The sequence below is a fragment of the Terrapene carolina genome, unplaced genomic scaffold (genome assembly GCF_002925995.2).
Source record: "Terrapene carolina triunguis isolate 2854851 unplaced genomic scaffold, T_m_triunguis-2.0 Scaffold232, whole genome shotgun sequence".
Classification (NCBI taxonomy): domain Eukaryota; kingdom Metazoa; phylum Chordata; order Testudines; family Emydidae; genus Terrapene; species Terrapene triunguis.
In genome coordinates, this window is record NW_020664583.1 from 9,194,321 (window position 1) to 9,216,222 (window position 21,902).

The following is a 21,902-nucleotide window of genomic DNA, read 5'->3' on the forward strand; positions in this document are numbered from 1 at the left end:
TACCCTCCAGTACGCAGTACTGGCAAGAGATTCGGGTACGGGGTACGGGAAAGACTTGGGACTAGCTCCCCACACCGGTGGGGGGGGGAGGGGTTTGCACTCTGCTCCTTAAAGGAGCAGAATGTGGCTAGGGAGGGCATTCCTTCTTTAAGTGGCTTTAACAGCACAATACATATGCTAACAAACTTAAACAAAGGCTTTGTTTAAGTTTGGAAGTTGGTCAGGAGTCCTCAAGAGGGGAGGGGTGGGAGGGACGGAAGGTGTTTAAACAGTGTTTTTGATTCTGTTTCTCCCCACTGGTCTGAATTATCCATGACATCCATACTGCATCACATCAAGTCCAAATCATTAGAGGAATGCCTCTGCTTGTACTGACAAGAGTATGTTTGGATTCTGATGTCAGCCCAGTTCTGCAGCCTTATGGGAATCAGGTGTTGTCCCCAGTGTACATAGAATTCTTCTTTGCAGCCAAAATAGTCTAACATGCATTTTGTTAACTGGAACTGGAGCAGCAAAACAAAGAAAACAAATGCCTCATTTTCCAGCTTTGTGGGTGAGCGAACTGTAAGTGAAGATTGTAATGATGGACACTGACGGCCTTAAACCAGCTGCCTCAGGAATCTGCCAAGAACTTTGCTGAAAATATGTTCTTCATCTTAGCAACAGAGCTAAGACTTATCACACACCTGCCCACCTTTATTTTAATGAAGTTCCTTCTGATCTGACATCTCAGGCATTGTCAGTTTCATCCAGAACAATTTACAAACTTGGAACCTAATCCCGTAAACTCTTAATCATTTGATCAATCCCACTGAAGACAATGGGAGTATTTGCATGACTATGGACCACTTTTGTGGAATGGTAAGAGTTTCAGAAGCCTGTTCCTATAAAGGAAGTTGAATCCCCCATTGAAATGAAATGTTTGGGTACAATACCATAAAGCAGTTTAGGATACAGTTCTACTTAAAATTTGTCTTTTAATAAGTCATACATATGCTGAAATGGCTCTACACCCAACTCCCATATTCCATATAAACAGACTGAAATACTACATATTTGGGGGGAAAGTGAGTAGTTAAGCATATTGATGTTTGTATATACAAAGGGGGGTGTCAGAGGGGACGGGGAGAGCGTGTGGGCCCCGGGCTGGGGGTGGGTAGGGGTCACATGGGGAGGTCACATGCCCCCCCTTGTGTCCCTCCCATGAGTGCAGTACCAGCAAGAAATTATTTCTACTTGCACCACTGCTAACAGTTTAAAGACATCATGTCTCACTGTAGCTTTCTGGATGAAACTGTCAGCAATCTTATTTACATCTAGTTCCCTGGTATTGTCTTGATGCACATTAAGGACAGCTACATTATTCAGTTGTGTCTGTCCCATTGATGATTGGAGATGATTTTTAGATCTTTTCAAGCTGGAGAATGAGTTCAGGGTGATACCTGCACAGTGAGAAGGATTCTTATAAATTTGCAGATGACTCCAAGCTCTCTTTCTTGATGGACAACAGCTAATTTAGGAATCATCATTCTGTATGTATATTTGGGATTATATTTTGCCATGTGCATTACTTTGCATTTAACATTGAATTTCATCTGCCATTTTGTTGCCAAAGCACCCAGTTTTGTGAGATCCCTTTGTAACTCTTAATTAAGTCCAAAGCAGGCTGCAATCTTGAGTAATTATCACTTTTGAAGTGGTAATGAGAGTGGCCCATTTCAGACAGTTGACAAGAAGGTGTGAGTAACAGTAGGGAGACAGGCCAGTCCTCGCTTACAGACAGCCCCCCAACCTGAAGCAAATACTCACCAGCAACAAAAACACCAACCCAGGAACCAAACCCTGCAACAAACCCCGGTGCCAACTCTGTCCACATATCTATTCAAGGGACACCATGATAGGACCTAACCACATCAGCCACACCATCAGGGGCTCGTTCACCTGCACATCTACCAATGTGATATGTGCCAGCAATGCCCCTCTGCCATGTACATTGGCCAAACCGGACAGTCTCTATACAAAAGACTAAATGGACACTAATCTGACATCAGGAATCATAACATTCAAAAACCAGGAGGCGAACACTTCAGTCTCTCTGGTCATTCAATAACAGACCTAAAAGTGGCAATTCTTCAACAACAAAAATTCTAAAACAGACTCCAACGTGAAACTGCAGAACTGGAATTGATTTGCAAACTGGACACCATCAGATTAGGCCTGAATAAAGACTGGGAGTGATTGGGTCATTACAAAACCTAAACTTAATTTCACCAATACTAATTTCGCCCTACTGTTACTCACACCTTCTTGTCAACTGTCTGAAATGGGCCACTCTCATTACCATTTCAAAAGTTATTTTTCCTCCCTTGGTATCCTGCTGTTAATTCAATTGTCTCATTAGACTGACCTCACACTTGGTAAGGCAACTCCCATCCTTTCATGTATTTATATCTGCTCCTGTATTTTCCACTCCATGCACCTGAGGAAGTGGGTTCTAGCCCAGGAAAGCTTATGCCCAAATAAATTTGTTAGTCTCTAAGATGCCACAAGGACTCCTCATTGTTTTTGAGTAATTTTGTATCGCATTCCACACTCAAGATCTGGCTCGTGGGTGCTGAGCACCCACTATTTTTTTCCAGGGGTGCTTCAGCCCCAGAGCACCCACGGAGTCAGCGCCTATGCAGGTTTGACAATTTTAGTTTTAATATCTCTGTGCTTAGTTCCCCAGCTAGATGGCAGGGCACTGATGTTTACCAAAGGGCTTTAGGATGTCTGGATAAAAAGGACAAGGATTTATTAGGATGTTCATTATTACTCTGGCTAGAACTACTATCACCCAAGAGAAGTATATTCAATATCAACCACCATCTCTAACAAGTGGTATTTGGTCATTGCAGCCTCATGGGATGTGGGTTTTCAGAGTGAAACTTTGCGGTTTCCTCCTAAACCACCCTATAGGTGACTGGCCCCACAGCCTCCTATGTAGTCCTCTGTGGCACAGCCTGACTCCCACAGGCCCCTTGCCGCTCTGGTTACCATCCTTCCGCAGAGAGAGAGAGAGAGAGAGAGAGAGGCCATCCCTTGAGCAGACTTCTATCCTACCCCTCCTCCTACTCCCCCACTCCAGGACTGCCATGTTGTCTGCTCTTTCATCCACTGGTCTCAGGAACATTCATTGCACCTTGTTGAGAAAATTCACCTTGACATCTCTCCCCATTGTGTGTGGGGCAGCAGGCAGGAGAGGGACTGCCCTGGGGTTACTATTTGCTCACTCTCTGTCCTGAGGTATAACAGGATCTCCCTTAGAAGGTGGTTGGATGGCATCTGCCCAAACCCTACCCTGCAAAGGCTCACAAAAGTTGGATAATTGATTGGTCTGGGAGATGCTGTTGAGCTAGCAAAGTTCATTTCAAGGACTAGAGGAGACAACTGAATTCTGCAGAGCTGGCTGCTACAGCAAGGTGATGGGGTCTGAGCAGAGAAGGTTTCAGGGAGTTAGCTTCATGGACAGTCACTTTCCCGAGCACTGGGAAGTGTCCCTTCAGACTTTTCCAATGAGCCAAACCTTCCCAGCCTGAACCATTTTGGGGCCTTAAGAGATTCTCTTGTGCAGAGGCTGGGACATGTCTCTCCTGGAGGAGAGACTGTTACTCAACATTGCAGTTCTATCAGGATTATCCATGACTGCTGAATTTCAAACCTGACTCCTCTAAATGTCCCTGAAGACAAGTCTGCCTGCTGTATGAGAGGGTGTCACAAGGGCAATGGGACCAGCCCTGCCTATGCCATAATTAGCTACCTCCCAGCTGAAGGAGAGAGGATTAATTGTGGTCAAGTGACAATCTGATGAATACATGGGCTTCAAAGGGCAGAGAATGCAGTTTAGAGGAGGAACCATAGGGAAAAAGTTGGGTGCCCATGGAAGGGCCTGAAGTAGGGGCTGGAAGGAGCAAGGGAGTCAGGGCTTCATTGCAGAGAGATTTAAAAAGAGCCCAGAAGAGACTGGGAATTGAGCCCAGAGGGCAGGCTGGAGAGGAGTCCAAGGGGGGCAGAAGAACTTTTTGTTTGTATGGACTCTTGTTATCCAGGTTAAGTTTGGTTAGTGACTTGGATGGAGGGCTAAGCCACATCACTAACTCCACCCTGTGTGGGGAAGGCTGAGGGGACCCGCCTCAAAGGAGGAAATTGAGGCAGGGAACATCTGCAGAGCTCTCCTTTCACTCTTGGGGTATGTCTACACTACGAGAGTAGTTCGATTTTAGTTAAATCGAATATGTGCAATCGATATTAGAAAGTCGAACATATGTGTCTACACTAAGGACAGTAATTCGACTTTGTCAGTCCACACTACCAGGGAAAGCGTCGACATTGGAAGCAGTGCACTGTGGGCAGCTATCCCACAGTTCCCGCAGTCCCCGCCGCCCATTGGAATTCTGGGTCGATCTGCCAATGCCTTCTGGGTAAAAAAATGTGGCGAGGGTGCTTTTGGGTAACTGTCGTCATCCGTCAGTCACTACCGCCCTCCCTCCCTCCCTCCCTGAAAGCGCCGGCGGGAAATCAGTTCGCGCACTTTTTGATCAGTGACAGCGCAGACGCCACAGCACTGCGATCATGGATCCCGCTGCGACCATCGCTGCAGTTGTGGCCGTTCTCAACACCTCGCAGCTTATCATACACCTTTCCCTGAGGCAGATGCAGAGAAATCAGGCGAGGAGGCTACGGCACCGCGGTGAGGGCCTGAAGTCGGAGAGTAGCACAGAGCTGTCAGAAACCACGAGCCCCAGCGCCCAGGACATCACTGTGGCAATGGGGCATGTGGATTTTGTTGAACGGCGATTCTGGGCCCGGGAAACAAGCACGGACTGGTGGGACCGCATAGTGCTTCAGGTCTGGGATGAATCCCAGTGGCTGCGAAACTTTCGCATGCGGAAGGGGACTTTCCTCGAACTTTGTGAGTTGCTGTCCCCTGCCCTGAAGCGCAAGGACACCCGCATGCGAGCAGCCCTGACTGTCCAGAAGCGAGTGGCCATAGCCCTCTGGAAGCTTGCAACGCCGGACAGCTACCGGTCAGTCGCGAACCACTTTGGCGTGGGCAAATCTACCGTGGGGGTTGTTGTCCTGCAAGTAGCCAAGGCAATCGTCAAGGTACTGCTGTCAAAGGTAGTGACCCTGGGAAACGCGCAGGCCATCATAGATGGCTTCGCTGCGATGGGATTCCCAAACTGCGGTGGGGCTATAGATGGGACTCACATCCCTATCCTGGGACCGGGCCACCAGGCCAGCCAGTACATCAATAGAAAGGGGTACTTTTCAATGGTGCTGCAAGCACTGGTGGACCATCGGGGACGGTTTACAAACATCTACGTCGGATGGCCGGGCAAGGTTCATGACGCTCGCGTGTTCAGGAACTCTGGTCTGTTTAGACAGCTGCAGGAAGGTATTTACTTCCCGGACCACAAGATAACTGTTGGGGATGTGGAGATGCCTACAGTGATCCTCGGGGACCCAGCCTACCCGCTAATGCCCTGGCTCATGAAGCCCTATACTGGGGCCCTGGACACTGCACAAGAACTCTTCAACTACCGGCTGAGCAAGTGCAGAATGGTGGTGGAGTGTGCTTTTGGCCGTCTCAAGGGGAGATGGAGAAGCTTACTGACTTGCTGTGATCTCAGCGAAACCAATATCTCCATCGTTATTGCAGCTTGCTGTGTGCTCCACAATCTCTGTGAGAGCAAGGGGGAGACCTTTATGTCGGGGTGGGAGGTTGAGGCAAATAGTCTGGCTGCTGATTACGCCCAGCCAGACAGCCGGGCGATTAGAAGAGCCCAGCGGGACGCGCTGTGCATACGGGAGGCTTTGAAAGCCAGTTTCAAGGCTGAGCAGGGTACCCAGTGACTTTTAAGTTTGTGGACACAGAAGCTGAACTTGCCCCCGTTTCTTTACCCAGTTGCCGTCGACTATCCTCTCCAGTTACATACCCCCTTCACCCCCTTCCCAAAAAATAAAATCTGTTCTGTTTTGTTAATGGACACCGTTGTCTTTATTACTGTTTTCGCGGGAATGTTTTAAACCTGGGACGCAGACTGTGGCGGGGGGCGGGTTTAGTGTTGTGATGCAAATGATGCTTCTAAACTCCAGGAATGACAGGCTCCGCGGTGGTGGACTGGTTGTTTCAACGGAGCCTGCCAGCCCTCCTGGCCGGGACTGCGTGTATGTGTCGGCTATGTGACTGTCTTGCAGGGGGAGGAGGGTTACAGATCCCCTGCTGCGCGGCTCTGTGATCCAGGGTAAGGACCGCTGCATAAGATCTGTAACTGCCCTCCCCCGCCACCAAGTCACAGAGCAACACCACCCCCCACACCACACAGAACATGAAAACCACCTCCCAGACTGACCAGGATAACTAGTCACTGCACTGTATATGTGCCCTGCTGCTGGACCTGCCCCCTGCTAAAGGTGACTGTCCTGTCCAATTACCAAGCCCCTTCCCCCCCCTTCAGACAGACTCTCATCTAAAAGAAGAGGATGGAAACAATAATGAACAAAAACGTATTTTTTATTAACAACCGCACATGGAACGGGGGGGTGAAACTTGGACGGGGTCTTGTGTGAGGCGGGTAGGAAAGGACTTTTCAAATTTTGGGGAATGAGAGCCTTCTAGTGGTAGAGCAGTCCGCAGGGGTGGAGTGAAATTTTTCACGGCCCCTTCCGCCCCTCCGTGTTTGGACTTTGGGTGAGGGGGGTATGGGACTTGGTGGCGGGGCAGGGCAGTTAGAGAGAGACTGCAGCGGGGCTCTCTCCTCCTGCCTCCGGTCCTGCAGAACATCCACAAGGCGGCGGAGCGTGTCCGTTTGCTCCCTCATTAGTCCAAGCAGCGTTTGAGTAGCCTGCCTGTCCTCCTGTCGCCACCTCTCCTCCCGTTCCATGTTTGCCCGGTGCATTTGGGACAAGTTCTCCCTCCACTGTGTCTGCTGGGCTGCCTGTGCTCGGGAGCATGCCATTAGTTCAGCAAACATGTCTTCCCGTGTCCTCTTCTTCCTCCTCCTAATGTGCGCTAGCCTCTGGGCAGATGTGGCTGTGGGAATTGGAAAAAGGGAGTGAATTCCTGAGACAGATCAATGTATCTGTGAACAGAGAACATAGTCTTTCAACAAGACCATGCAGAGCACCTATCACACGCGCACTGAGGACAAGGTCGAATTTTCGGCCCTCGCCTACAGTGCCTGCGGTCTTGCTGTGGCGAGCTGAGGAGCAGGGCAGGACACCGGACTTTGTCTAGCTGTCAAACATGGTAAGCCGTAGACTTGTGGCTGCTTAAAACTTTAAGAGTGGCACTGGCCTCCTTTCGCATAGAAAGCAATGCGAGTCTCTGCTGGCAGCAATCCTGCAAGCATGAACTCTGCCCCTGTCCCACCCCCTCGCGGCTGTAAACCGCGTGGCTGTAAACCGGCGGTTGCAGTTCTGTAAAGGGACGGGCAAGCAGTCCCAATACTAACTTTCCCCTACCTAATTCACAGCAGGGAGTCATGCCAGACATCACCCTCCTGAAGGTCTCTGAGAGCCAGAAGGAGCGGATGCTTCGTGACAGCCTGCAGAAACCGGGGCCATTTGCTGCAATGCTCTGCAAGGCCATGATCCCCGAGTACCTGCTGGCGTTGTGGCAGGGAAACGTCTCATACCACGGGGGGCCTAACAAGCTCTCCCTGCCCAGGAACCTGCTCATGAGGCTTGAAAAACACCTGCAGGAGACCTATGAGGAGTTCTCCCCGGAGGATGTCGCCTCTATCCCCGGATACATTGACCAGTTTTTGGGTTAGGTGCCCTTGGAGGGACAAAAGAGTGCAGCGTTTTGGGCATTATAATCATGAAGCGGACATTGTGAAATTTTTTGAAAATAGACTATATATTGAAGCGCCCAAAGACAGAGTAATCATGATACACTTTGCACAGATTCCCGTTTTGTTGGACTTTCCTGTTTACATGTTTTGAAGCACTTTACCCACTGTTAATATTTTAAATCTTCCTGTTTTGTTGTAAATAAATGTTTACATGTTTTAAAGCACTTTACCTATTGTTAATATTTTAAATATGCCAGTTATGTTACAAATAAATGTTTAGATATTTAAAACACTTACTGCTTGATCCTTCCCCTGAATCTGTGTCTGGGATAACGGCTGGGGAGTGTTGGTAGGGGATCTCTGTGAGGGTGATGAAGAGCTCCTGGCTGTCGGGCAAATCAGCGCTGTCGACTGCCTCGTCCTCCTCATCTCCTTCCTCCTCTTCCCCGTCCGCTGAGGAACCGGCCGCGGACAATATCCCATCCTCAGAGTCCACGGTCAGGGGTGGGGTAGTGGTGGCGGCCGCACCTAGGATGGAATGCAGTGCCTCGTAGAAACGGGATGTGTGGGGCTGGGATCCGGAGCGTCCGTTTGCCTCTTTGGTCTTCTGGTAGCCTTGTCTCAGCTCCTTGATTTTCACGCGGCACTGCGTTGCATCCCGGCTGTATCCTCTCTCTGCCATGGCTTTAGAGATCTTCTCATAGGTCTTTGCATTCCGTCTTTTGGAGCGCAGCTCGGAAAGCACGGACTCATCTCCCCACACAGCGATGAGATCCAAGACTTCCCGATCAGTCCATGCTGGGGCCCTCTTTCTAGTCTGAGATTGCACGGCCATCTCTGCTGGAGAGCTCTGCATCGTTGCCACTGCTGCTGAGCTCGCCACGGTGTCAAAACAGAAACTGCGATTCAAACTGCCCAGACAGGAAAAGGAATTCAAATTTTCCCGGGGTGTGGCTGGTCAGAGCATCCGAGCTCGGACTGCTGTCCAGAGCGTCAACAGAGTGGTGCACTGTGGGATAGCTCCCGGAGCTATTACCATCGAATTCCATCCACACCTAGCCTAATTCGACATGGCCATGTCTAATTTAGCGCTACTCCTCTCGTTGGGGAGGTTTACAGAAATCGATTTAAAGAGAGCTCTATGTCGAACTAAATAGCTTCGTGGTGTGGACGGGTTCAGGGTTAATTCGATATAACGGCGCTAAATTCGACATAAAAGCCTAGTGTAGACCAGGCCTTGGTTTCATTCAGTCTTGGGTGGGATTTGACATACTAGAATAAGGGGGATGGATGGGGGAAATTCATTGACTGCCTATATTAACCCCAATGTCCTGCCCAAATTCCAACTCCATCACTTCTATTTTCCCTACATAAAATAGCCTGCACCCCCTGCATTTTCAATTAAAGTTATTCTTCACTCCTCTTCTAAAAATATCTTTTTACAGTATTGCTGGTACAGGATGGCTGCCAAATTCCACCCCAGAAGTAGCTGCATTTCCTTGCTGGGTGATCCATATTCACACAGCAATATGCTTTCACTGTTTCCAGCCAGGCTGATGCTACTGCTTCTCACACCAGCTTTCAGTCCCAGTGGCCTGCTCTGGATTCATCCCCCTCCCACCTACTTTCACTGTAACAAACTGGTGCATGCCCCTCCAACCGCCTGAACAATATCGTGACATCAGCACTTACTTAATTCCTCCCAGATGAGGAATCGAGTCCCCTTCTGGTTCCAGTCGTCCGTCTCAGACTGGAAGAGTAGCCCAGGCCAAGCCTCCCGAGCCGGCAGGCAGGGGGAATACCCACAGCCCACACAGACACAGTAGCCGCTGGCCTTGTCCCCGGAGAGCTGCTGTCTGTTTGTCTAACCTCGTCGTCTCCTACCACAACTGGGACAAGAGCACAAGTGCAAAAGGTTGGGTGATGTGTGTGTGAGTGCGTGCACGCTAGGGGATAGAAGCAAATTGCTCTCTCATACAGAAAGCTGCTTCCAATGGACAGCAGAGAGCGACCTTAGCAGATGGATAATTCTAGGTTTGGTGGAGACAGGGCTGACGAGCCGCCTTTGGCAGTGGAACTCAGATTGCTTGTGCTGGAGATAGAGGACCCGCGGCTGCTGTTATTGCTCTACTTGCCATTGTATTTTCCAAGATGCCAGGAGCTGCCAACCCCTCCTCCCCTTTCTCTGATCTCCTGCTTTGATCTCCTTTTTGCCGGGGATTGGCGGGGAGAGGATGGGGCTCTGGCTCTGGATTGGCCAGCCTGTTTGTCACTCATGAGCTTTTGCTGCTGCAGGGAGATTAAGGTTAAACAGTGGGAAACTGGGATTTTAGCACTATGCACTCTCAGTCTGGAAGGATGCCACATGCCATTGCCCCACAGAATTGGCGGGGGCGGAGAGGGGAGATTTTAGCTCCTGTATAACCTTTAGGATTGTGTTTCGCTTTGCAGTGCTCCCATCGGGCTTGGTTATACGGAATTCCAGCCTTGTCCAAGTCTTCTCAGGGGAAATCCACCAAGAGGGCATTTGTCCCCACCCATAACCACTGTGCCTTTTACCCAGTGCAATTGCCTCACGTCCCTGCCAGTGATGCTCATGACAATTGGTACTTTGCCCTATTGTCTTGCCAGGGGTGCTGGAACAATTTTTACAGTGGGTGTGTTGAAATCAGAAACCATGTATTTTGTTATTACTCCTTCAAGCAAGGGGGTGCTATCCCTAGTTCCAGCACCCCTGTGTCTTGCATCTTTCATCTGAGGATCTCAAAGTGAGACACACACACAACTTTAACTGGTGCCTCATATCCAATCTTGTAGTTTCAGCCTCTGTCTGTGGGAAGGAATTTGGAAGATAGAGGCCGTGGAAATCGAGCTCCTTTACACTGGGGTCAGTCAGGAGCAGCTTTATGACATTTCACCAGCATAAAATCAACCTGCTCTAAGTGGAAGCAGCATCGGCATCAGATGCATGCATGTTGCTCACCTGTCTATTTAGAAAACATCACTGGACATTGGCAATACCAGGAGAGAGGAGCTGGAGTGCCTTTGAGAAGCGACATCGGGAAAGTAACTGAAATACTTATCTGATAGGTTGTCCCTCAGTAAATACAATCCATCCTAAATTCTCAATTACTGAGGGACAATCTACACTCATTGCTATATTTGCTTTCCAGAAGGTACTCTTGGTATAACCTTTTATGAGTGATGTATCTGGATGTTAATATCTAAACTGTTTTGTTAAATTTATTAACCTTAATTTGGGATATTGCAGATTGGGTTCTATATATATATATATATATATATTATGACTTTTAAACCAAACTTTGTACTTTTGGACAATTCAAGCATTACATTCAGATGTATAGTCACTCTTTGCTTAACCTGTGTATTTGATAATTTTAACATTAGCTTTAATAAAAAAAATTAAACCTTTTATTGGACTAACTTCTGTTGGTGAGAGAGAGAAACTTTCCAGGTTCCACAGAGAAGAGACCCTTGTGTTAGTGGCTGAAACCAGTCCCCTGAATTATGTTGATTGTTTGCATTGTGACTGCCACTGGAGATTTCATGGATGGCTGAGGATTTGAATTGTGCACACGTGTAACCACCAAAGGACAGTCCCTGCCCCCAAAGCTCTTCCAGTCTAAGTAGAACAGATCCCATTAGATCCCATCATGTCTGGATCATGAGGCACGGGGTCCAGTCTTCAAAGTTGGCTGCCTGAGTCTTCCAAGGAAGGGCACTGTTAATTGCATAATGGGGTTTAATGAAACTGAGGAATATCTGTTCTGAACTCCTGAAAATACCCCAGCCGGGACGTGGCAGTCACACTAGTGCAAGCGGCACTGTTCGGGGACGCTCCCTTGTCACCCACCTCTGCACTGGGACCTTTTTTCCAGGGCGCAAGGCCGGGGCCGCCGGGGCCGGTGGAGAAGTGGCCCCCTCCCCACTGCGGGGCAGGACTGTTCGAGCTGCTGCCGCCGCCCTGAGCTCTTCCTTTTCTCTCCCCCGCCCCCGGCAGCCGCTCTCCCTGGAGCCCTGCTGGCTGGGGAACAGTGCAGCGAGGGGAACCGTGCACGGAGGCCGCGGTTGCACCCTGGGTTGCGTTGCCTGCAGCCCCAGCAGGAAGTGCCCTGAGTGCTGGTCGATAGAACGTGCCGCTGCAGGCACCGGCTTTTCCCGGGGAGTCCCTGACTCAAACCCGCTAGGCGGGCTCGGGTCCCGCACAGGGGAAAAGGCAGCAGGGGCTGCCAGGAGTCTGGGTCGCTGGTATGTTGTAAATAACCTGGTGGCTTTGGTGTCCCAGCACCTAGGCTCCGGAACAGGAGGGAAACCCCAAATAACTCCCCTCCCCCCTCTGGCTGGTTGTTTCTGGGGTTGCTGTTTGTTTGTTTGTTTTGCGTTTCCCTCAGCACAGCGGGATAAAATCCATGGAGTCCGTCTGGTTCTTCCTGCTTCTAGTCAGTTCCCCCCCGGGTCTGTTGCCGCGCTGGGGATGCAAATGCTGCACGGAGGGGGGATGTGACAGTGTGTGTCGTTAAAAGCCGCTGTTCCCGCTAGTCTAGTTTAAAAACAAACCAAGGCGCGAACATTTCCCTTAGTAAAGTTAGTAAAACTTCCGGGCGCGGGGAGAGGTTACAAAATCCAATATTTTGGACAGAGGTGGGTTGAATCTGTCCCTTTAATTCCCACCTGTGTTATTCCTCATAGGAAAACCTTTGTCGTTCTATTCCAGGCCATATTGCAGCTGGGAAAGGTTATTTTGCTTTTCACAATGACACTCTATGCAAGGGGGACAGGCATCTCGTAGGGTTGTTAAGCAGCACGCCCGTCAACCTTCCAAAAAGAAAATGTGCTGGTAAGGAGAAGCCATAGCTGCAGAGAGCAAGGACTGAGAAGGGAGAGCATCCCCTCGCAGAAAACAACTGGGGAAAGTTTTGGCCTGTGTTCTCCATTAAATCACAACTCCAAAGTGTGGTGTTGAACAATTGTTTTGTAGAGTTCTGGCTCCCTTTCTCTTTTTCCTTCTGGTCTTCCTGTTTATTTCTTTTCATTCCATGCATGGATGCAGCTGTTCTCTCCCCAAGATGTCCAGGGCTTCCCTCTGGCAGATTTTCCTGTCCTGACCTGGCCTTTCTCCACATTAGCGTGTTTCTCTCTTTTCCCCCCCCCCCCATTCCTATCCTTCATGAGCCAATCTACCTTCTATCCCCTCTCCCCCACCTGTCTGTCCTCTCTCCTTTCCCATGCCCAACCTCTTCACATGGAGACCGGAGCCCAACTCCTGCTCACTCTCCAATGCAGCTGATGAGAGTGTTTTGAAGGGTGACTGGCAGTGAATTTGCGAGGCTCTCACTCTTTCACTCCAAGTGTCATGAGCTCACATTAAGATGAAGAATTTGGGACAGACTGGAAATAGAACAAGGGTGGCAGGATACAGAGATGGTGCATTGGGGAGAATACAACCGAGGCAGCAGGACACGCTGTCCAATGCAGCCACCTCAGGTGCATTGTGGGACAAAAGGTCCAAGACCAAGAAGTGATGGCTGTTTAACCATAGCTGTGTACTGGCTTCTCCCCAACCAAATGTGTTGACTGGCCCATCCTTAGAGGGACAGGCCTGCAAAGCTGAGCAGCATTACTATGATATGGACTCCAGAGGCAGCGCTCTCCGGGAGAGAGACTAATGTGCTCCCAGTTAGATTTCATGAGTCATTGTGTTTGTGGAATCATTTTACATCTTGTAAGCAAGTTTTGGTACTAAGGAGAGGTGCCGGAGCCAGGAGTCTGTTTATCCACAGCACAAGCAACAGCATGCCATGGTCCCCACAGACCACCAGCAACGTGCCTCAACCCAGAAGCGACCACCTACAGGAGTGACAGGGGAGTCTGGACTCTGCATCTATTCGCTGCCTCTTCTGTAATGCCAGCAAGAGGGTGGGGAGCACTTTGAGCCAGTTATGGCAGTGGTTTGGTGTGTGGATGTTTGTCCATAGGGCAGGGGGCTGAGACCATGGACTCATTTCACATGGGAGTCACCCTTTGGACTGTAACTCTCAGTTGCTACTGTCCAAGGCGAAACGGAGCTGGTGACTGAGAGGCGAAAAGCCCCATTTCCCGCTCCCCATTCCCAGTGTCCTGCCCCTACTAGTTCCCTGCTATTTAATCTCAGTCCTTTAAACATAGATGCATTTTGTAATAGCATGAATGATTGTTTGTGTTTTCCTGTGCACCATGAGTGCCTTTCTGGCTGGGAGTGGGGAAAGCACCCTGCTATCTGGTGGGTGGATTCCCTTTGACTCACTAGCCCATAAGCCACATGTGTGCGCGCGCGCGCGCTCTCTCTCTCTCTCTCTCTCTCTCTCAGCAGAGGAATGGTGCCCTGAGCTGGTGCCTTGCTGTGAGGAGATGCCCGCAGGATGCCTTTCACAATGCCCGTGGGCATGAGAAGACTCCCGCAGCAGCAGAGTGTCTGGTGGGCATTTAGCAGCCGTGATGTGGGAGTGTCAGGTGGTGAGGAGACCATGCCGCCGGCCTGCCGAGGCTTGAGATTGACTAGGTCTGGTGAAGGTGGCCCGGGAAGGAAGGACATACGTGGCAGCTTGGAAACCATAAGTGACCTCTGATGAGATGAGGCTCCTCACTAGCCCGTTGCGCCGGATGCTGTTGAGCCTCCAGAATCTCTGTGAAGGAGAGGGAGGGAGTCCTGCCAAATGCTGTGTCCTAAACCCCCACCGCCTGCTTCGGAGGGAGAATTTCAGTGCTAAAGTGACAGCCATTGAGCTGGTCAGCTACTGGCGAGGTGTGTTTGAGGCGAATGGGATCCCTGAAGCACAGGAATCCAGCGAGTATATCGTTTCCTACGTCCTGGGAGCAAAGACAGTTAAGTGGTGCAGAAGGGATTATGATGGTGTGGTCACAGCACTCCTGATTCATCAACAAACTTGGCGATCTTGACTAGATTGTTTAATCTCTCTGTGCCTCTGTTTCCGTAGCTATGAAATGGGGAGACTGACACTTTCCTGTCTCATACGGGGATGGGGGTGAGGCTAAATTCATTAATTTTTGTAAAGTATTTTGCCCTCCTCTAATAATTTCTATACAGGGATCTGCCAGGGTTAGCACTGGTTGTAGCATGGGAAACAGGCACCCAGATTGTGCCCGGACCTGTGGCTGTGTGGCCTTGAATTTGGCCCACTGTCGTGAACCCCAGAACTTAGCAGGTAAATGCAGAGGAACTGTTTGAATCAGTGACTTCTAAGTCTCTATGTAGATTCTGCTAAAGATTTGGGATCTCAAAGAGTCTGGGGTGTTATTTATTGGTGAATGTTCGGGGACAGGAGAAAGAGGTGAGCAAGCTGCACAGTTGGGCAGGTATTAAAGTGATTTCCTCTTCAGTTTCACAGCTTGGGTGCTGGCAGCCTCTCCACCCCGCTCACATTGGAGCAGCGGCAGCAGATCCAGCAGCTGAGTATGAAGCGGCTACAAAGGTAGGAGCATCCCCTTTTAAAATCATCCGGCATCTCTTCCTTCTAGGGGGAAGGAAGTAGCATGGAGGAAACAAACAGAGCGAGGGCGGTTGTGTTCATGCTCAACATGCTAGAGCATATGCTAGTGCCGTGTCGCTGTTGAATGACCAGGGAGCGGCGGTAATAGGAGTTTGCCATTAGAACAAGGAGGATGCATGGGGTGAAACTTTACAAAAGAGGCCAGGCCCAACTGGATGTTGGCTCTGAGTCCATTAGAGAAACTACCAGTAGTGCCTTGTGCCGCCACTCCCCTGTCCACTGGCTATGGTCCTCTTCTCAGCTCCCTGACCTCAACTGTTGTGCAGTGTTGCTGTGCAGTGTTAAATAGTTGTCACGTTCCACCCCAGAGATGGCAGATCCAGCCTCTGGGGAATTTTCCTGATGTTGGGGTCTCCCTGGCTGTTGTAGAGTTGGCAAAACCCAGTATTCCCCTCCCTCCCCATAGGATCTCTCAGTACAGGGTGAATTGGGCCTGGTGTCTGCAAGTCACCTGGAATTGGAGATGATGGGGCAGTCTGTGAGGAGAGGAAATGCTTAGGGACTTGGATCATTGAGAAAACTGAGACCTCCAGGAAGGCATCTGGAGTGAGCCTAGAGGAGATATGGAAAAAAACTTAACCCTTTGGCTACTGCAGACATACATCCTCCCAATTATCCATGTGACCGGTGGTTATGGAACATGTTTGTGTCCTGCAGTGAGGGTTAGCTCTGCGATGCATGACAGGGGAGTATGTAGGGGATTCTAGAAGAGGCATAGTGTGTCAGCAGTGGATGCTGGGCTTCATGTATTATCTCCTCACTGCCCATGTGCTCATGCATCATCTTGTTAGACCCCTTCAGTTCCACATCCAAGGATCTTTAGCAGTGCCAGGCATTGCCCTCCATCCCCTGGAGAGAAGGTGCTGGCAATGACAATACCCATGGCTTGGAGGTTGATAAGAAGGTGATTGAGGGCTTGTCTGTAACAGGGGAGCCTACTCCTAATGTGATGCGTAACCCACCCCGTCCTGTTGCAGGATGCCTGTGCAGTACGTCCTTGGTGAGTGGGATTTCCGGGAACTGACCCTCAAGATGAGACCCCCAGTCTTCATTCCTCGGCCCGAGACAGAGGTAAGACCTTGGAAAGGAGGCGTTTAAACTGCTCTTCCATGCACTGAATTGCTACAGATGTGCCCTGTACTGCATGAGAGTCTGTCTATAGGTGATGAGTTGCACAGACCGACCACCTCACACTTCCTTCGGGATGTAGGGGGTGGAGAGGAGGCAGAAAGGAGATATCTGAGACTGTTGTAGGCGAACTTTGCTTCCTGGCCCATGCTGTTGGGGGAGAGACTGTGTTTCTCCCAGCCCCACACTAGGGCAGGCTTTGCTAGCGAATCTATTTCACCTTGGCCAGTCATAAGGAAACCCCAAGTGGAAGTAGTTGGAGTATTTTCCTTTTTTTCTGCTATGGTAATGGCTTTCTCCATAGCCTAAGGACATTGTTAATAAAGCCCAATGGCTTGCTACTTTGATACCAGAATAAGAAGCCTGCAGCTATTCAGAGCTTATGTTAACAAAATCAGCCTGTGGTTGAAGGTAGCAATCACTCTTCTTGAAATCTCAGGATATTGGTAGTGGGATACCTGGAGCCTATTTGTGTCTTTGCTGCTTCAGATTGAGCCTGGGTTGGTAGAGGATGGAAGCTCTTCCCTTTGGGTAGCTTCTGCAGGACAAGCACTGAAGAAATTGGACTCAGATCACCGACTCATTCCCTAGGCCACCAAACAGGTCATTTCTGGCATGGACTGGATTTGAACCAGTGTCTTAGACATGGTGGGGTCATACCGATCCCTTGAGTCACCCATGTGTTCCTCATCCACCTGGACTGGTGACAAAGTAAGGAAACTGGATGGCTAAGAGGATTGGCCATGGAGCTTTTCATCTCTAGCTCTCTGGCTCAAATCTGCTCCCAACTGGTTAGTAACTAAGTGCTTTTACCATTTGACTACAGCTTGGTGGCCATTATGAACTAAATTGGTGGGTCACTGCTCAGTTCCTCCTAGGCAGGTGCCCACGTCACAAAAGTGACCGATACAATTAGCCTCCTTGCTGGTAGTCTCAGAGATGCCAAAGGCAGGATGAGTCATGGAGACTGAAATACATAACCCATATAGGATGGATCTGCTAGCTCACGGGTGAGCTGTATTGGGGATGGGGGGGAAACTGTGTGGAAAGCACCTAGATGTACTGTACCTGATCTGTAGATAAAGAGGACCTCCAGTCCCCAGGGTTGTCCATCCTGCTTCTTTCATTAATCAAAAATAAAATATTTGAGAAAGAAACATTTATATTATTTGGTCAGGCAAGAGTATAGGAGTCCGATCCAGCTCTTCCTGAAGTCAGTGGCAAAGCTCCCATTGATTTTAATGGGAGGACGAGCAGGCCCTAGGTGAAGAATCCCATTACTCTAGCTTGTACAGTGATGCTATGAATGTTCAGCGCTGGAGTTCCAGTCAGGACTGTGACATCAGTACAACCTCATTAGTTTCCTACTAATAGAGCCCTGGAAATCTGTGGATATCTGCATCCGTGGACCATGTTTGCAGATCGTGGATTGGATGCAGATACAAATTTTTTATCCGTGCAGAGTTCTACCTACTAGGCAAAATTGCACCAAGATTGCTTTCTCTAAATGTAGTGCTCGCATCCAAGAGTGGAGACTGCCCGAGTTGTGTCTAATGCCTCGCTTTTATCATGCTGGTTATGATGATCCAGTTTGGAGCAGGTGCCCTGAATGATGATTGTTTTCTTAGTTAGAAAACTGCCCCTCAACAGCTACATCCAAAATCAACAGCCAAAAAGGAGAGTTTCTAGTAGCTGTGTTGCATAGGTAGTCCTGTTCCTGTCAACTTCAGAGAACATTTCCGGCCTCTGACCCTCTTCTAATTCATGGCTGCAATGTTGGAACAAATGCCAGAGGGAGCCTGTATGTTCTGAAAGTCAAAACATCTGCTGATGAGGCTTCCTTCGGTGCTATGCTCTAATTCTTTCCATGCAACACCAGCCCTGCCAGTCCTTAAACAAAGGTCTATTGCATACAGAGCAGGCCATGATTGCCAATGCAAGAGAGCATTGCTGGTTGTGCCCATGTGCTTGCATGGTTTGGTAAATGCATCTCCACTGGCCCAAATTACAATGCAGTGTGCTGGAACGTGCTACATTTAAAGGCGTTCAGCGCAGGCAGGAACCCTGTCTACAAGGGAAATTTTTACAAGTTAGACCACTATAACCCACTGTGTGGACACTCCTATTCCAGTATAAGAGTGGCTCCCTTCACAAGTGACATAAATTAAACCTAAAGGAGGTCACTGTAAACTGGAATAAGACTGCCCACATAGGAGTTGATCCTGGTATAACTACAGTGGTTCACACCTTAGGTTATAACAAAAGATCTTTCCCATGCAGACAAGGCCCTAGACATCCCAGCCACAGTGCCTCTTTAACCAACAAAATGCAGCCACATTCCTTCATTCCACCCAAGTGGATCCCAGCTGAAATCTCCTCAGGGTCACCCCTCTTCTGCACGTGGGCGCCGAACCCTTTGTTGGTGCACTCCTAGAAATTCAAAAGGCTTTAAATTTCCCCTTTGTTGAGGTTCCTGGGAATGTTTCTTATGTCAGCGAATTCCTTTGTAGAGAGACATGGCATGTCTTGCCACCCACTAATTTAGATCTAATTTGCCAAGCCTAACTGGAAGGAGGAAGCAATCAGGTAGGCACTTGTGAGAGGCCAGAGGCTGGCAGGCAGGTGGTCTGTGCTGCTGAGTTTAGGAGGACAGAGGAGTTGTCCTATGTATCATTTCATCTGGAAATATAAGAGGAAATAACAAAGGATCTGATGAGTGAGGGTGATAGGGAGGAGTAGTGGGAGGGTGCTGAGTAGGGGTTAGAGGGGAACCTACCCTGTGGCAGAGTAAGTATCTGTCTTACTCAGAAAGCAGAGCAGCAGCAGCATATGCTCCAGGCTGCTGCTGCTTCTCTTGTAGCTGTTGCTGTTTCTTGGCTTTCTGTTGTCTCATCATAATTTCTGTAACGTCATATGCTGGTCAGCAGTGGCATGGCGAGAGATGGTGAGGTATGCTGAGCTTCACTCTTGCTGCTGTGTAAGTCTGTGTATTTCTCAGGTCTGATTCTGTTGATTGTACATTAAATAATGGGAGCACCTGCTGCTGGCTCTGATGAAGCTACTGTGTTTTGAGCCAGCCACTTCTGGTATCTGATGCAGAGACGACTGAAGATCTGTGTGTTCTTTCTGCCTGGCCTTAATCCCATCCTACCCTGTCACCATTTCCAGCCATGCCCTCTAGTTTAATGTCAAGCTGACAAAAACATTGGGAACTCAGTTGTTTGTTGTCTTGAGAAGGTGTGTGGGCAAGACCATTTACATAACAGGCCACATGTTTGGTGTGATTGTGATCAGGCCGTTGACACTATGTGGTAGCACTCATGGGCCAGCTTTGGGGGAGGATAGTTGGATAGGAAGTGGGTGGGGACAGGTCCAGATATTGAGCACCGTCCAGCTGGATGATGCTTTGTGCATGTTCTCTTTCCAAGCACTACGTACTGTGTATAATCTGTTGCACAAACTGAGTGGGTGTCCAGCTCCTTTCACTCTGCTTCTTCGGACATTGAGCTCTGTGTGGTGTGTTTCAAGGGTGGGTGTTGCTTTGCATATGTCGCCACTGTAACTTTTCAGGAATTCCATTTTACTTTAAAAATGCAACAGGAAAATCTCTAATTTATTTTTTGACCAAATAATGTAGTCAGTACATTTGAGCTGTCTTCCTGCTTGTGATTTGTCTGCAAGCCGTTTGCAATGTTCTCATAATGAGTGGTGGTTAGAAATCATTCACCAGATAACGTCTGAATAATTCTTGGTCTGTAGATCATCCACAGGCAGCTCACTGCCAGTAATTGTTATCCCATATTTGAACTGGTTCATTCTGATTGCACGCAAGTCATCTGCCATGTTTCTATTCCCTGATTGGCTGAGTGTAACTCTTACTATTGAGACTCTGATGCAGATATATTTACAAGTAAAAAATGTGCTTCCTGTTGTTATTTGGTGAAACTTTGCTGCTTCCACAAATGTTCCTGCCTGTAAACGTGGGCACAAGCTAGGAGAAGGAGCTGTCTTTATTACACATTTGTATTGCACCTAGTACAATGGGGTCCTGGTTCTTGATTGGGGCCCCAAGGTGCTACATTAATAAAAAAAAGAATAAGGAAACAGACACGTAAGGAGTGTGAAACCAGCAAAATCATATTTGATTGTATGAGCGAATATATAAATGAAAAATAAATTCCTTTTTCTGGTTTTCTTTTTCACCTGTGTGAAATTCATCACTTTCTAGTCTATTCAAGTTCTTACGCTGTACCCATCTCCATGGTGTGTAAACTCTCAACCCACAATTTTTTGCATTCATTTCAGTTCATACGGTTTCACACCCTTTCTTGTATTTTACATTAGCATTTGGATTTCTTTGAAACCCATCAGGGTGAAGCTGAAATTTCATGTGAATCAGAGTTCTTTTAAGCTCTATTCATATCTTATTTTTTGGATTGAAGTGGTGCCATCATGGACCAGGACCCATTGTCATAGGTTCTGTAGAAACACAAAAATACAGTCCCTACCCCAAAGAATTTACAGTCTAGATAGAGTATAATTCCACAATGGGTCCTTGGTCTTTTGGGGAAACACCTTCCACAAATTCCCAGGCTAGATTGTGTGCTGTTCTTCTGCATAGTCTACAGGTGTTTTAGCCTCTTATGGAATAGAGAAAAACAAAATCATGTGAAGGATGTCTCAAGCCAGAGGCAAACCAGATATTATCTTACATGTGTAACCACAGGCTAAATTAAGCCTCATCATAATTTCACATATAGGAGTTTTTAATTTGGTCCTATTGTTTACCTCCTAGATTATTTTGGTAACACATATCTCACCCCTAGAGGGCACTCCAGGCTCAGATTCATTCCCCGCTCCCTAGGTTCCTTTGACTTCCAGGAATTATTTTCCTGTAGCTGATGATTAACAGGGTTTCCGGTGTCTGTTTTCCTCCTTGAGTGAGGCTGTATTTTTAGGCAAATGAAGGCTCGCTTTTAAAAGTAAACATTGTCTCCCTCCAAATCCCTCTCCCCTGGAGATGGCTTTCCTGCCAGAGAGGGACAGTTGGGTCCATTCAGAACCTTCTGAAATGCCTTCCTGTGGACTTGCTGAATGGAGAGCCACAGGAAGGGACAACTTCCAGTTATCCTTAGGAGGCTTTGCTCCCTGAGCCGCAGAATGGTTAACTAGCACTACCTCTGACTCTCCCCTTAGGCCTTGTCAGGGCTCACCGCCCCACCTTGAGCCTTAGGGGATTCATCGTGACAATCTTTGACAACTCCACAGCCCTGTGGCTTGCTGAGATTTCAGCACCATTTCAGAGCTGTAGGAGGCTTTTTAATCCCAGACAAGCCTGTCTTAGATTGGTTATGGGGGCTAGATCATA

At 48.7% G+C, this 21,902-nt stretch overlaps 1 protein-coding gene across 1 annotated transcript in view; it reads left to right on the top strand.

The window, feature by feature from the left end:
* The first annotated feature begins 11,984 nt into the window (after positions 1 to 11,984).
* HEMK1 (HemK methyltransferase family member 1) overlaps positions 11,985 to 21,902 on the top strand; it is a 42,703-nt gene continuing 32,785 nt past the window's right edge. Inside the window, exons 1-4 of the mRNA XM_024205689.2 lie at positions 11,985 to 12,107; positions 14,206 to 14,720; positions 15,237 to 15,328; positions 16,384 to 16,477. Of these exons, the coding sequence (XP_024061457.2) occupies positions 14,469 to 14,720; positions 15,237 to 15,328; positions 16,384 to 16,477 (438 nt within the window). The 5' untranslated portion in view covers positions 11,985 to 12,107; positions 14,206 to 14,468. The remainder of the gene's footprint in view (positions 12,108 to 14,205; positions 14,721 to 15,236; positions 15,329 to 16,383; positions 16,478 to 21,902) is intronic.